Raw genomic sequence first — 17297 nt, 5'->3', positions numbered from 1 at the left:
CTGAGTTTCCCACTGGACACTGATCTTACACTAAAAAAGAGTTACCACCATGAGATGTAGTCCCTCCCCCCTTTAAATTTCCTGCTATCAGCCCAGCCAGTTTACCCTTCCCTTCTTGTTGAGTTGTAGGCCACGTCTAGTATAGTCCCACCTACAGAGTGAATCAACAGGAACCACACCAATGTGTGACCCCGCATCGGATCCAAGTAGCCGTTCCAACTCCAAATTAACTCTCCTGACAGAAGAGCTCAAATGAGGCCGGTCATGGCACTCTAGAACCGACACAAACGCAACATTGGTATGACTCAATGCCGATGCAATATTTGCCAGGTCACACTCTATGCTGTACCCCGGATCTCTGTCAATACTGTTGCCCAGCCCACCCACAATAACCATGGTATCTCCCTTAGTAAAGCCTCTACATAGTGAACCTAAATCCTCTGTAACCTGCCCCAGTCTAGCACTAGGTTTGAAAAAACTTGTGACCTGGTATTCTGACCCTAATTCCTCCTGCAGAAGTTGGCCCACACCCCTAGCATGCGAACTACCTAGCAACAAGACTTTCTTTCTCTTTGCACACTTCCCTACCTTCTTATTCAATTTGCTGCTGAAAGCTTGTTGAGCCCTGTCTACATCTACTTCTGTGAGAGGCTCATCAGTTTCCAACTGAGGCAACAGGTTAAACCTATTTTGTACATTAATAACAAAGCTGTCAGAAGAATTTCTTGGCCTGTTCCTTAGGCCTGTTGCCACTTCCCACACCTGTTTACCCTTCTCCCCCCTTAACCTGCACAGTTCTCGTCTAGCCTCATCTAACTCAGCCTGAAAGGCAGCAATTTTCCCCTCCTGTTCCACAATCTTTCTATCTCTACTGTTATCAGAACTGTCTGAAATCAATCTATACTTGATGCCTGCCGCCTGCATTGCCGATGCTGCTGTGAGCAGTTTTCACAAGATCAACACTGGAGAGAAGCCTTGAGGCAACTGTTGGATCACCTGGCAGGATCCAGTGGCTGACCTGCTTGGCTTAAGCGGGCGCTCCGCCAGGAATGCCAGTTCCCACTGGTGCTATGTAAGATATGCATTTTATGCCAGTTGTCTTGTGGTGGCAACTACTGCCTCATAACCAGACTACTCTTGGACTGTGTGATTCTGTACTTCTTGCTCACCATGTGTCTATGGAGTGAATACAGAATAAAGAGTGTTTGCAAGTGTAAACCTTAACACAGCTGTAACAGTTTCATATCCTTCATCTAGTTACAAGATGGATAATTTATTTTTGAATATATATGAACATGAAATCTACAAGGCCTGTATGTGGGGGTACATTGAGGAAATTGGAGAACTGTTACACTGTGAGAAGCAAATATTATAAGTTTGTCATTACCTTTAGTTTGGCTTCGTTCAGATGAGAGGACTGATGATACAGAATAAATTTTATCTTAATGAAAAATAAAGTCATATAAGAATAAATAATATCACATTAGATACATTTAACATTAGAAAATCAGTTCTTGGGAAATGCTTACCGGACATCATTTACATTCTCTTTTATAACAGCACCTACTAAAACAAAACAAATTTCATGGACATAACATACGAGTTCTATTTGTCATAACCTAGTATGTTTGAATAATACTCTACAGGACTGTTCCCTGACAGATGCTGAAAAAGGCATCGCAGAAGAAATCACTATGTGCAACACATCATTTTAAACTTATATAATTATATAAGGTCAAAAAATCAACTGAAATTTCTATCATTAACCCACACAAAACCTGGATAAATTCTGTCATGTGATGCATGTGATTAAAGCTGTTATTTGTAACTTTAAATATAAAATTAAGAAGAAGGTTTTAAGTGTAGCCCAAACACATGACAAAATGAATCATTCACAGTATGGCATTTTTGTTGAGTATTAACAGCCTCCCAAGAGTGAAGATGAAGGTTTGACAGGAAACACAAACCAATTATCCCGATTTTTCAAGCTTAAGAAACTGCTACAGTACTTCCTCACATGGAATAGGTAATGTGTCGGGTATGTTATGTGAAATATTGCAACACAGTACCAAATTACCAAAGCCTGCCTTCTTTGGAATTAGAATTATTACATTCTTCTTGAGGGTCAGTGGGTATTTTACCTGTCCCATCTATCTTGTATACCAGGTCGTTCAAATGGCTCTGAGCACTATGGGACTTAACTTCTGAGATCATCAGCCCCCTAGAACTAGAACTACTTAAACCTAACTAACCTAAGGACATCACACACATCCACACCTGAGGCAGGATTTGAACCTGCCAGCATAGCGTTCACGCGGTTCCAGACTGTAGAGCCTGGAACTGCTCGGCCACTCCGGCCGGCCAATACCAGGTGGAATAATTTCCCAAGGGTCTCAATAGTTATGAGCATATGTTGTCTATTCTGGGGACCACATTTCCTCTTAGATCTTTTGGAGCTCTGTGAAATTCTTCTTGTAGTATCACATCTCCTATCTCATCTTCATCTACTTCCTGTCTTCTCTTTCTCTTGTTCTCAAGATTTGTTTCCCTTATATAGACCCTCTATATATTCCATCCACCTTTCCCTTATTTGCTTGGACTGGCTTGCCTCCTGAGCTCAAAATTCATAAATCTGCTTTTCTTTTCTCCAAAGGTCTCTCTAATTTTTCCATAAGTAACATCAATTTTTCCTTTAGTCAAGCATGTTTCTGCAGCCTTACATTTGTCCTCTAGCCATTCTCGTTAAGTCATTTTGCATTTCCTGTCAATCTCATTTTTTAGATGCCTGTACTTCCTCCTTTTGCTCAATTCATTTGTTGCATTTTTATATTTTCTCCTTTTGTCAGTTAAATTCAATATCTCCCAAGTTATCCAAGAATTTCTACTAGGCCTTGTCTTTTTACCAATGTAATCCTGTGTTGCCTTCACTATTTGATCTCTCAAAGCTACCCATCTGTTTTCCACTATATTCCTTTCCCCTATTTCAGTACAATAATGTTTAATGCTCCCTCTGACACTTTCAAGAGGCTCAGATTCCTTAAATTTATCCAGGCCTCATCTTCTCCATTTTCTACCTTTTTTATATTTCTTCATATTTAGTCTGCAGTTCACGACCAATAAACTATAGTCACAGACTTGAACTGCTCCTGGAAATGTCTTACAGTTTAAAATGTCATTTCGAAATCTCTCTCTCTTACCATCATTATAATCACTCTGAAACCTTTCTGTGTTTCCAACTCTCTTCCACATATACAATCTGCTAATATCATTCTTAAACCAAGTGCTGACAATGATAAATTATTCTCTGTGCAAAATTCTACCAGATAGTTTCCTTTTTAATTCCCTTACCCTAGTCCCTATTTTCCAACTATTTTTCTTTCTCTACATTTTCTACTATCTAATCACCCACCACAATTAAATTTTCTCCTCCTTTAATTTTACCTCATCATACATTCCTTCAGTATCTTTATCATCTATGGAACTAATTGGCATAGAAAGTTGCACTACTGTGTCACCTGTTGGCTTCATGTCTATCCAGGCTACAACAACACATTCACTATGCTGCTCATAGTAGCGTATCCGTGTTACTATTATCTTACTCTTTATTAGTCCTACTACTGCATTACCCCTCTCTAATTTTGTTGCTAAGCCTGGACTGACCTGACCAAAAATCCTGTTCTTCCTGCCATCACACTTCACTAATTTCCACTGTATGTGACTTCCATCTACCCATTTCTCTTTTTAAATTCTCTAACATGTGGTTAAGGAACCTAACATTCAACACTCCAGTACATAGATAGCCAGTGTTGATTTTGCTAATGACGACATCCTTCTGAGTCATCCCCACATGAATATCCGAATAGGGTTCTATTTTACCATCCGAATATTTTGACAAACAGGATGCCATCATCATTAAACCATATGTTAGTGCTGCATACCCTGCAGAGGGGGGGGGGGGGGGGGGGGGGGGGGGAATAAATAGCTGAAATTTCCCATTGTTTTCAGTCATTTGCAGTACTAGTGCAGCATTGGTCACGTCAGTTAAAGTTACAATGTCAGATCAGTGAAACATACAGACCCAAGGTGATAGCTAGAAGCTACATAAAAACTATGCATGTTAGCAGTGCTGGTTTAAGGACCAAGTGACCCAAGCCGCTGCATAGGGTGTCAAGCTGAAATGGGTGCCAGAGGCACCTCAACTGTAAGATATCTACAAAGGACATATCGCAATTAGTAGCACCCACTTGGGTACTAAGCTATGAAGCTAAGGGCACACAGGTGCAAGATTTGAACATAATGGGTATCACAATTAGTAGCAAAAACTGACATGATTGAAAGCATAGAGGCAAAAGGTGGGAGGGTGCAGGAACCAAACAGCAAGTCACTTGTGTGGAAAAATGTTCTTCAATGGGCCCTATGTGTTAGCCAGAAATCGCTGAAAAATTCAAGTCGCGGGCTGAGGCAAGAGCCTGAAGTAGTTCCCAGTCAGTGAAGGGTTCATATATAGTATTTAGTTTGGTAGGCAGTGAAACATAAAGAATATTTCTTCCACTTGTAGCTTCTGCAGTAGAAAGATAGCCAGATAGTAAGGCGACACTGATGATGTCACAAAGTGGGCTGCAAGGTATCCTGTGAGAATTGATGAATCGCTAGAGAGACCGCCCTGTAGGGCAAGACCTGGAACAGCCATTCAATGCTGGTGAGCTTCATCTGTGGAGGATGTTGTTTGAATCATTGCAGGGTTCATGAGTAGTCCTGAATTGCTATTGCAATGCCTTTGGTCCCCCATGCCACCTGCCGACGATGGGGGCTGATCACTCCAAGACACCTTGGACAACCTCATCAATACAATCTGACAGACAGGCAGCGTATATAACACCAAGGGCATATAAAGGCTGGTTGGCTCTGCGAAGTGCCCAGTGTAATAGGCGGTCTGTCAGCCAGTGGAAAGGAAATGACAGATCACCGAAAGTGGTCATTGTCACAAAGGTTGTCCTGCAGTCACCAAAGAAGAAAAGTCACAACATTAAGAAAAGAAATCATTAGATCAATAGCTAAAATGGTGTCATGAGCAGCACTGAAGTGGGTTGGAGAACCATCACTGAAGAGGCACAGACCATGGTCTGCAAGAAGCTGGTCAATTTGAAGGCCCTACCAGATGAAGTGGCACACAGGGGGTCATGTGCATTGTTGTATTAATGCAGTCAATTCAACATATGAAAGCGGCCTACCTGGAGGTAGATAAACATTGCAAATGGTAATTGCTGAGGTTGTTTGTACTTGCACCACTATTGCCTCCAACGAGGTACAAAGGGGTAGCCATTCACCAACAACATCTGAATAAGTCAAAGTATAGACCCCTCCAGATGACCTCTTGGGACCAACATGGTTCTGACAGAACACACAATAACCACAGGGCATAGGAGAATGGTCACCAGTGAAGTATGTTTCTTGAAGAGAAGAGGAAATAAAGTGTTGCAGTTCTGGCAGGTGACAGTAATACCCATAAAAACTCCACTGAATGATCATATGACTGGTGGCCAGGTTACACATGAACGGGCCAGGAGGGCCAGTCATGATGCAGTATCACTGCCTGTCAGCAGTGGGATGGAATCACATCCATAAGCCCCAGCTCAGAATTGGACTGTGTGGGGGGATCTCCAGAGGGACCAAAGGAGCCTTATCTTGATTCTTATTTGCTTCATTCAAGGGACTATCCACATTGAGAACAGGAACAGAGAAAGAGTGAATCCTTGTTTGGCATCAGGGCTCAGGTCAGGGGGTTGCTGAGGAGATGGATCCCATGAGGGAGTCCTGTCACTGGTAAATGCCCAAGAACAAGAATGCTTCTCTGCCAAGTGTGGAAGTGGTTCCTAAAGAAGGTAATGTGGCAACCATGGGAGAGGAGAGTGGTGGGAGATCTGGTTTGGTGAAGGCTGAGATGGGGTATAGTCATAGTATTAGTATAACTTATCATCATACCAGCAGTATGTAGACAGGCATATTTTTTCTGTGCCTCAGTATATGACAGATGGTCAATATATTTGTATTCTTGCATCTTCTATTCTTTCTTGAAAAGTGGGTAAACTAGCAAACTTAAAAGGCGATTTTCTGTGCAGCTGACGCACAAAAGTGAATGTTCACAGGGACTATCTTTGTGGAGTGATTGGCCACAGTTGCCATGTTATGGATCTGCTGTACAACAGGATTATGTATACCAGACGATAACCATCTGAAGCATCCCACAGGTGGTGGGCCAAACAGTTACACATCACACCTGTACATCATGATCTTAACCTTTTCTTGTAGGGCATTCCCTTCAAAGGCTTGAAGGCATCTGTATTTGTAAGATTATCCTTGGGTCCTTTTTTTAACATGACTGGTAAGATGTACACCTCGACACTGGACATTAGTCCAGTGTTCTTCATATGTCTGGATTGTAAAATCTCTGTGGAAAATGATTCCTTGGACCATGTTCAATGTTTTGCATGCAGCAGTGGCCACACATGCCACCTATACGATCACATGCCTGAAGAGCTGTAGATTAGGCAGCAGAGGAAGTTTTAATTAATAACGAACTATTCCACATTTTCACCAGAGACTCAACTTCCCCGAATTTGACTCGCATTTCTGACAAAAAATAATTGTTTCGTCGCAGTAAATGTACCCAATCAGTCTGTATACAGGCAAAACATCACAAGGTCATATCTCTCTGCATTATAATAATCTTTCCCGCCTGAAGAGACTGCTGGGGCCTTTGGGCCACGAGCATAAGAAAGTTTAGTTTCCTTCATGTGTGAATCTTCTGTCTTGGTACCACCCACCCCAACTGGAGGCTCACCTCACATGTGTCACACAGCCACAGCAATGGCCACCTGGCCAGTAGACTGTTGCCCAAAGTCCCTATGCCACAGCCATGATGGACACAAACTCCTTGGTTTGAATCAGGAGTTCCCAGCTAAGGCATCAACAGTGTGATCCCTCCATGGTCAGGTGGCTACCACCATGTGGGTACTTGACAAATCCCCACAACAGAATGCCCCCCTCCACAACAGAATGGCTACCATGCTGGTTTTTGGGTGCAGTACCTTTGCAAGAAAGGAAGGATTCAAAGAGAGAATGACACAACAGGTGGAATATATGCTGTGCTGAGCAATCTTACCTGCATAATTTGCACCACACTTCTGTAAAATTTGGAAAAGAAGTAGCAAGTCAAATCCAGCAAGGGGACCATAGAGGTAAGAATGAAAAGTTATAGAACCCTATAAGGGAACAAAACGAGTATTGTATCCAAAATCACAAACCAGATTCGGTACCAAGAAGACCATCCAATGGAAAGGCAGAGAGGAAAGAAGAATATAGAAGGACACCCTTGCAGCACAGAAAGGGAAGTAGGTCTGTAAGGGTGGGGCCCCATGGGGCCAAGCAAGCACTCACAAAAGAGATGTGAGCCCCGTGGGGAGACAGGGAGCTCAACAACAAATTTAAAATTCACTGATGAAAGTTTCCCAGTGGGAAAGAAAGGAATAGAGGTCAATAAGAGTTTAATGTACCATTGGCAGTGCAGTCATTAGAGATGCAGCACAGGCTCAGATTATGAAATGATGGGGAAAGAGATCATCCCCACATTTGCTGGAATGACTTAGGGAAATCACAGAAAACCTAAATCTGGATGGTTGGACAGGGATTTGAGCCATCAGTTTCCCGAATTCGAGTTCAGTGAGCTAGCCACTGTGCCACTTCGCTCGGTGTTTCCCAGTTGGGATCTGTGGACAGGTAGATTGAATCCATTGGCTTTGATTTGTAATGTGATGATGATGCAGCATGTTACACCCTATATGTATAAACAGACAAAGAAAATCTCATTCTGGAAACATTCCCCAGGCTGTGGCTAAGCCATGTCTCCACAGTATCCTTTCTTTCAGGAGTGCTAGTTCTGCATGTTTGCCAGAAGAGCTTCTGTAAAGTTTGGAAGGTAGGAGACGGATACTGGCAGAAGTAAAGCTGTGAGTACCGGCCGTGAGTCGTGCTTCGGTAGCTCAGTTGGTAGAGCACTTGCCCGCGAAAGGCAAAGGTCCCGAGTTCGAGTCTCGGTCGGGCACACAGTTTTAATCTGCCAGGAAGTTTCATATCAGCGCACACTCTGCTGCAGAGTGAAAATCTCATTCTGGAAACATTCCCCAGTCTGTGGCTAAGCCATGTCTCCACAGTATCCTTTCTTTCAGGAGTGCTAGTTCTGCATGTTTGCCAGAAGAGCTTCTGTAAAGTTTGGAAGGTAGGAAACGGATACTGGCAGAAGTAAAGCTGTGAGTACCGGCCGTGAGTTGTGCTTCGGTAGCTCAGTTGGTAGAGCACTTGCCCGCGATAGGCAAAGGTCCCGAGTTCGAGTCTCGGTCGGGCACACAGTTTTAATCTGCCAGGAAGTTTCATATCAGCGCACACTCCGCTGCAGAGTGAAAATCTCATTCTGGAAACATTCCCCAGGCTGTGGCTAAGCCATGTCTCCACAGTATCCTTTCTTTCAGGAGTGCTAGTTCTGCATGTTTGCCAGAAGAGCTTCTGTAAAGTTTGGAAGGTAGGAGACAGATACTGGCAGAAGTAAAGCTGTGAGTACCGGCCGTGAGTCGTGCTTCGGTAGCTCAGTTGGTAGAGCACTTGCCCGCGAAAGGCAAAGGTCCCGAGTTCGAGTCTCGGTCGGGCACACAGTTTTAATCTGCCAGGAAGTTTCATATCAGCGCACACTCCGCTGCAGAGTGAAAATCTCATTCTGGAACATTCTCCAGGCTGTGGCTAAGCCATGTCTCCACAGTATCCTTTCTTTCAGGAGTGCTGCACACTATGCGAGATACTGAATTTAATTGGTAAGCAGATGAAAGGGAATACAGGTGTCTAAAACATGAGCTTGACAAAAAAATGCAAAATGGTTAAGCAGGAACGGGTATAAGACAAATGCAAGGTTGTAGAAACATGAATTACTGGGGGAAAGACAGTTGGTGCCTATAGGAAAATTAAAGAGACCATTGGAGAAAAGAGAAGCAGGTATACGGCTACCTTACATGGCAGGCCAATACCAAGCAAAGAAGGGAAAACTGAAAGGTGGAAATAAGTGAAGATGAAATGGGAAATACGATACTGTGGAGCACTGAAATATGTTGAGCAGACTACATTCGCTCAGAGTTACTAAAATGCTTGGGAGAGCCAGCCGTGACAAAACTATTCCACCTGGTGTGCAAAAGACGTGAGACAGCAGAAGTACCACACCTTCAAGAAAACTGTGATAATTACAATTACAAAGAAGGCAGGTGCTGACAGGTGTGTATGCCATTGAACCCTCAGCTAATAAATGCAAGATCCGAAATGTTGACAAAAATTACTTATTGAAGAATGGAAAACCTGTTAACAGTTAACTCTGGGGAAGGTCAGTTTGGATTCCAGAGAAATATAGAAACATGTGAGGCAAAACTGCCCCTGCAGCTTGGCTTACCACATAGGTAGAAGAAAGGCAAGCCAACATTTATAGCACTCATAAAGTTAGCGAAAGCTTTTGATAAGGTAGCAGAGATGAAATACAGGCACCAAAAGGTGATCTACATAAATGAGGCTGCAGTTATAAGAGATGAAGGGCATTAAAGAGAAGCTAAAGTTTGAGAAGGGAGTGAGACTGGGCTGTAGTGTATCCCCAATGTTGTTCAATCTGTACATTGAGAAAGCTGTGAAGGAAACCAAGGAGAAATTTGGAAAAGGAATTTAAAAAGTTTAGGGATTAAAAATAAAAACTGACATTTGCTGATGCCATAGCAATTGTCAGATGGCTAAGGACTTAGTTGAGTGGAAAGGACAGTGAATTGAAAATAAATTATACGATGAACATCAACAATTATTAAAACAAGCTAATGGACTGTAGTCGAAGTATATGCAGCAATGCTGAAGAAATCGGAATAGGAAATGAGACACTTAACAGTAATAGATGAGTTTAGCTGTTTGAGCAGCAAACTAACTGAGGGTGGCTGAAGTAGGAAAGATATAAAATGTGAGCTGACAACAGCAAGAATAGCATATCTGAAAACTAGGAATTTGTTAAAATGTAATATAAATTTAGATGTTAGAATGTCTTTTCTGTAGGCGTTCCTGTAGAGTGTAATGTAATATAGATGTGGAGCCCCAACAATAAGCAGTTCAAAGAAGAAGAAAATAGAAACTTTTGAAATGTGGTGCTATAGAACAATAGCAAAGACTCCACAGGTAAGTCGAATAACTAATGAGGAGGTGCTTAATCTAATCAGGGTAAGAAAGAAATTTATGGTACAACTTGATTAAAAGAAGGGATCGGGTTGATAAGAGAGACCCTGAGTAATCAAGTAATAGTTCAATGATGGAGGTGAGTGGAGTAAAAATTTTACAGGAGACCAAGGCTTGAATACAGTAAGCAGGCTCCAATTGAGGTTGGTTGTGATAGATACCCAGAAGTCAAGGGGCTTGCATATGATGAGATTACTGTATCAATCCTGTCTTTGAAATGGAGACCTCAACCATGTTTATTATGAATAAATAAATTCCTTGCAGTCTGTTAGTTTAGTCAAAAGCTTCACTTTTTAAAAATTTAATCTACGATCAGGCTGTTCCAATGAAAATGTCTGCTGCAGACAATGCACTAATTTTATGTCTCCAGTGGAGTGTTGAACTATGCGAGGTAAAATTTTTAGAGTGGTGGGGAAAAGGGAAATATGTGGTTGATATAAGAGTAAGATGGATATAAATACACTGCATATAAAAATAGATTCATAAAAGTTTCAAATAATGAAGGAAAAATTTAGATATATTTTGATAACGTCAGTTTATCTTTGAGATGGATAAATCGAATTGCATGGGAATTATGAAGGAACATTAAGAGTTTAACACATTTTAAATGCTGAGATAACTAGACACAGATTATGTGATAAATTGGGAAAGAATTATATGGAACCCCCTCCCCTTGATTTGTCCACAGAACAGTTTTGGTATTCACCTTAAGTGATTTAGGTAATTTATACAAAACTTAAATCTCAATGGTTAGCAGGGAAGTTAAGCACTATTCCTGCATTATGAGTCCAATGCCTTAACCATTACCAAACATCATTAGGTTACCCTATAGGAATAAAACTGAACAAAACATTTATGATGGATTAAAACAATTTCATGAATGCCATCTGCAATCGGGGAGAGCACTACTGCCATGCGGCACACACAAAACTAATGTTACTGCATTTTCAACATTGAATCTACCCACAATAGAACAAAACATCAAAAGCACATTGTTTGAGAATCAGCAACAACTGAATGATGCTTTCAACCCCAACACAAACAGTATGTCCGCGTTTGTTTACTGTATGGGCAACTCATTACATATGGGTATCGATGATTACGGTTAAACTGCATGAAATGAAACAGGCTATAATAATTAGGCTTACGCAGTTGCAATTGTTACTCTAGCTATATGATTAAGAACAGAGGAAAATGCATAATCTAGAAAATGAACAAATTCATTGATTGGATAGGACGTGGTTAGTAGCAGATCACACGGAGGATTGAACAAAAATCTGTACATCGTTAATGGTGCAGTACATGTCTATAGGTGACATGTACTGCACCATTAACGATGTGAAGATTTTTGCACGTGACGTTTCCATTACTTACAAGGTACTCAAATGCAAACACTTAACAGTACGCAACGCAGGATTACTGGCATGAATTTTTAACTAACGATTGTAGAACTTCATTTGAATTTACAAAGGATACATCTTACTTGTTCAGCTTGAAAAAACTGTTTATGAATAAAACTACGAATCACTTTATTCAGAATTGCAGAATTGCAGAACACATTTTGACGATATGCTTCTCTACTACAAGAAGCTCAGAAGTTTACATAATCTCTTTAGCTCAATGTGACATTCTCATAGATAACGAAGCTGTTGTTTTTTTTTTTTTTTTTCGCTCAGGGCGAAGTACAATTTCAGAAAATTGCCACTAACTCTTGTTGATATAGGGAGTTGCCAACTTAATTTTCTCGCGGTTTTGTCTTCAAGTCAACTGAAAACTAGGAATTTGTTAAAATGTAATATAAATTTAGATGTTAGAATGTCTTGTAGAACTTCATTTGAATTTACAAAGGATACATCTTACTTGTTCAGCTTGAAAAAACTGTTTATGAATAAAACTACGAATCACTTTATTCAGAATTGCAGAATTGCAGAACACATTTTGACGATATGCTTCTCTACTACAAGAAGCTCAGAAGTTTACATAATCTCTTTAGCTCAATGTGACATTCTCATAGATAACGAAGCTGTTGTTTTTTTTTTTTTTTTTTTTTTTTTTCGCTCAGGGCGAAGTACAATTTCAGAAAATTGCCACTAACTCTTGTTGATATAGGGAGTTGCCAACTTAATTTTCTCGCGGTTTTGTCTTCAAGTCAACTGACAAGAATGGAACCTAATATTTAGGTATTTTAGAGACTGCCAACATAACACAAATTTTTAAAGGAACCATCCCAGATTTTGCCTGGAGTCCGGGAGTGATTTACGTAAATCACAGAAAACTTAAACTCGGATGGTTGGATGAAGATTTGAACCATCATCCTCCCAAATGTGAGTCCATTGAGCTAAGCACTACACCACCTCACTTTTGGCCTCAAAACAGATTTTCTACATGCATTCTTGTGTATCACACAAGCAGTATTTTGGAATATTATGAAAATACGGAAATACAGTTGTGAGATTATGCATCTATTGATTCCCAATTAACAAAGTATTCAATACATATTATGGAATACAGTAGACAATCATAGTGTGTTAAAGTGACAAAGTTACCTGTTTCTCAACAGTATTTGAACTAACAGCTATATCAGCCTTCAAAATGAGGGCAATACTATAAAGTGGAGGGGGAATAATAACTTCTAGAGTGGTCGGTGGTTGAGAATGAGTGGCAGAGGTCGTTATACCAAATGGGGAGGTCTGGCGGGTGGTGGGATCTGTCATTCTGTGTTTGCTTTAAGGACTGGTTTTTTCAGTTGCTATCAGGCAAAAATACATGGAAATTGAATTTCTTTAATATTGGTATTACAATACATGAATGCTGAATTAAATAATATCGATTAAAGTAATTTTTCAATTACCAGTTAGTTTAAAAATGGGGCCAGAACAACAACAAAGAAAGGAATACAAATACAAAAATGCTTTTAAATAAAATTATGTAAGAATTAAGATTTTATAACAGTCAAAAGGCACTATAATGTTAGCAGTCTCGGAGTCAGTACATGCGTATCAAGTGGTAGTTCAGACTCGAGCAAAAACTCTGACAAGGAAATTTCTTGAATTGACTTGCCAGAGACCAACTTTTTAACATTTATTATGGCATCCACAATTTAGCTATCTTTAATTATTCAGTTGATGAAAATCTCTGTGTGGTCTTTTCACAATTAATGCTAAGCTGTTAATACTGTCAAACTTTACAATAATATTTTCAATAATATGAAACTTCTACATCTACATCTACATCCATACTCCGCAAGCCACTTGACGGTGTGTGGCAGAGGGTACTTTGAATACCGAATACCTCTATCGGTTCTCCCTTCTATTCCAGTCTCGTATTGTTCGAGGAAAGAAAGATTGTCCGTATGTCTCTGTGTGCGCTCTAATCTCTCTAACTTTATCCTCATGGTCTCTTTGCAAGATATACGTAGGAGGGAGCAATATACTGCTTGACTCTTCAGTGAAGGTATGTTCTCGAAACTTCAACAAAAGCCCGTACCAAACTACTGAGCGTCTCTCCTGCAGAGTCTTCCACTGCAGTTTATCTATCTTATGGAATTATCTTCTTCCAGTTGCTGATCTGCTATTTTGTAGCTAAATGATAAGGGATCTATCTTTCTATGTATTTGCAGCACATTACACTTGTCTACATTGAGATTCAATTGCCATTTCCTGCACGATGCGTCAATTCATTGCAGATCCTCCTGCATTTCAGTACAATTTTCCATTGTTACAACCTCTTAGATATACTACAGTATCATCTGCAAAAAGCCTCAGTGAACTTCCGATGTTATCCACAAGGTCATTTATGTAAATTTTGAATAGCAACGCTACTAGAAAACTCACCTGTGGCACACCTGAAATCATTCTTACTTCATAAGACTTCTCTCCATTGAGAATAACATGTTGCATTATGTTATCTAGGAACTCTTCAATCCAATCACACAATTGGTCTGATAGTCCACATGCTGTTACTTTGTTCATTAAACGACTGTGGGGAACTGTATCAAACGCCATGCGGAAGTCAAGAAACACAGCATCTACCTGGGAACCCGTGTCTATGGCTCTCTGAATCTCGTGGATGAATAGCGTGAGCTGGGTTTCACACAATCGTCTTTTTGAAACCCATGCTGATTCCTACAGAGTAGATTTCTAGTCTTGAGAAAAGTCATTATCCTCTAACACAATACGTGTTCCAAAATTCTACAACTGATTGACATTAGAAATATAGGTCTATAGTTTTGCACATCTGTTCGACGTCCCTTCTTCAAAACGGGGATGACTTGTGCCCTTTTCCAATCCTTTGGAATATTACACTCTTCTAGAGACCTACAGTACACAGCTGCAAGAAGGGGGACTAGTTCCCTCGCGTACTCTGTGTAAAATCAAACTGGTATCCCATCAGGTCCAGCAGCCTTTCCTCTTTTGAGCAATTTTAATTGTTTTTCTATCCCTCTGTCAGCTATTTAGATATCTACCATTTTGTCACCTGTGTGACAATCTAGAGAAGGAACTACATTGCAGTCTTCCTCTGTGAAACAGCTTTCGAAAAAAAGACATTTAGTATTTCGGCCTTTAGTCTGCCATCCTCTGTTTCAATACCATTTAGGTCACAGAGTGTCTGGATATTTTGGTTTGATCCACATACCACTTTGACATAAGATGAAAATTTCTTAGGATTTTCTGCCAAGTCAGTACATAGAACTTTACTTTCGAATTCATTGAACGCCTCTCGCATAGCCCTCCTCACACTAAATTTCGCTTCGCGTAATTTTTGTTTGTCTGCAAGGCTTTGGCTATGTATATGTTTGCTGTGAAGTTCCCTTTGCTTCCGCAGCAGTTTTCTAACTCGATTGTCGTACCACGGTGGCTCTTTTCCATCTCTTACGATCTTGCTTGGCACATACTCATCTAATGCATATTGTACGATGGTTTCGAACTTTGTCCACTGATCCTCAACACTATCTGTACTTGAGACAAAAATTTTGTGTTGAGCCATCAAGTATTCTGAAATCTGCTTTTTGTCACTTTTGCTAAACAGAAAAATCTTCCTACCTTTTTTAATATTTCTATTTATGGCTGAAATCATCGAAGCAGTAACCGCTTTATGATCGCTTATTCCCTGTTCTGTGTGAACTGTTTCAAATAGTTCAGGTCTGTTTGTCACCAGAAGGTCTAATATGTTATTTCCACGAATTGGTTCTCTGTTTAACTGCTCAAGGTAGTTTTTAGATAATGCAGTTAAAAAAATTTCGCTGGATTGATTGTCCCTGCCACCCGTTATAACGTTTGAGTCTCCCAGTCTATATCCGGCGAATTAAAATCTCCACCCAGAACTATAACATGGTCAGGAAATCTACACAAAATATTTTCCAAATTTTCCCTCAGTTGCTCTGTCGCAACAGCTGCTGAGCCAGGGGGTCTATAGAGACATCCAATTACCATGTTTGAACCTACTTTAACCAAGACCTTAACCCAAATTATTTCACATTTCGGATCTCCGTCAATTTCCTTCGATACTATTGCACTTTTTATCGCTATAAACACATCTCTCCCTTCACTGTCCAGCCTGTCTCTGCGGTATACATTCCAATCTGAGTTTAGAATTTCATTACTGTTTACATCTGGTTTCAGCCAACATTCTGTCCCTAATACTATGTGAGCATTGTGACCATTTATTAATGAGAGCAGTTTTGGGACCTTCCTATAGTCTCTCCTACAGTTTACTATTAGCATATTAATATTGTTGTTCCCTTTTGCCTTGTTGCATCTCAGGAGGTGTCTTGTCGGGCCTAGGGAGGGAATTCTCTAACCTAAAAAACCCACATGTGCACTCCACACGTACTCCGCTACCCTTGTAGCCACTTCCTGCATGTAGTGCAAGCCTGACCTATTCAGGGGACCCTACATTTCTCCACCTGATAGCGGAGGTTGAGAAATTTGCACCCCAGATCTCCGCAGAATCGTCTGAGCCTCTGGTTTAAGCCTTCCACTCGGCTCCAAACAAGAGGACTGAGATCATTTCAGGGAACGATACTACAAATAGTTAGCTCAGATTCCACCCCACACGTGAGGCTTCCGCCTTCACCAACTCCGCCAACCGCCTGTGTGAACTGAGGATGACCTCTGAACCCAGACGGCAGGAGTCATTGGTGCCAACATGAGCAACAATTTGCAGTCGGGTACACCCAGTGCTCTCTATCGCCACCGGCAGGGCCTCCTCCACATCTCGGATGATACCACTCCGGCAAGCAGACGGAGTGAAGACTGGCCTTCTTCCCTGGCCTTTCCGCTATTGTCCTAAGGGGCTCCATCACCCACCTAACATTGCACTCCCAATCACTAATAAACCCCTCTCCCCTGCTCGGACCTTGCTGAAGGAGCAGCCACATGTCCACTCACAGGCAGAGCAGGTGATGCCACATGGCCAGCCTTCACATTGAACCTCTGCCTCATGCGCCGTGAATGCCGCTGAACCCACCACTCCCCTTGGGAAGAGGGTGGCCCAACGGCACCCAGTACCCACAAAGATGTCTCGACAGCAGGGTCTGTGGGTGAAGCATGTAACACCTGGGGTGTACCATGCAACCCACCAGACTCCTCACTGCCGCTACACTCTGAGGCAGCAGCCTGCAGATGGCTGACCGCTGCCATCAACACGTTCAGCTGTTCACGAACAGTGGTCAGCTCCTCCTGCATCCCTACACAGCAGTCACACATCCTATCTATCCTGAGAAATCAACAATTTACTGTAGACAGTTAGTCAACTTTTAACTAGACTGCTAATTCACTAAAGGTGGCTGATAGCTAACTAAACTGTGGTTACTAGACACTTCTTGTTGAAAACAATGAAAATAAGCACTACATGTCTCTGGACTGTATTCAAAACAAACACAAAATCTATGGAACACTATTACTAGTACTCGAAAATTAAAGCTTCCTAAAGGCAAAAACACATGGAAGAAGAAGTGACAAGTAAGAAAAATACAGTTAATACTTAAATTAACATAG

At 41.1% G+C, this 17297-nt stretch overlaps 1 protein-coding gene across 1 annotated transcript in view; it reads right to left on the bottom strand.

Moving 5' to 3' along the window:
• Window positions 1–17297, bottom strand: part of LOC126298269 (glutaryl-CoA dehydrogenase, mitochondrial-like) — a 952805-nt gene that overhangs the window by 849325 nt on the left and 86183 nt on the right. The window contains 2 exon segments of the mRNA XM_049989570.1: window positions 1388–1417; window positions 11776–11876. Of these exon segments, the coding sequence (XP_049845527.1) occupies window positions 1388–1417; window positions 11776–11876 (131 nt within the window).

This window comes from Schistocerca gregaria, chromosome X (assembly GCF_023897955.1).
Source record: "Schistocerca gregaria isolate iqSchGreg1 chromosome X, iqSchGreg1.2, whole genome shotgun sequence".
In the NCBI taxonomy this organism is placed as follows: domain Eukaryota; kingdom Metazoa; phylum Arthropoda; class Insecta; order Orthoptera; family Acrididae; genus Schistocerca; species Schistocerca gregaria.
This window is presented reverse-complemented; position numbering and strand designations above follow the sequence as displayed.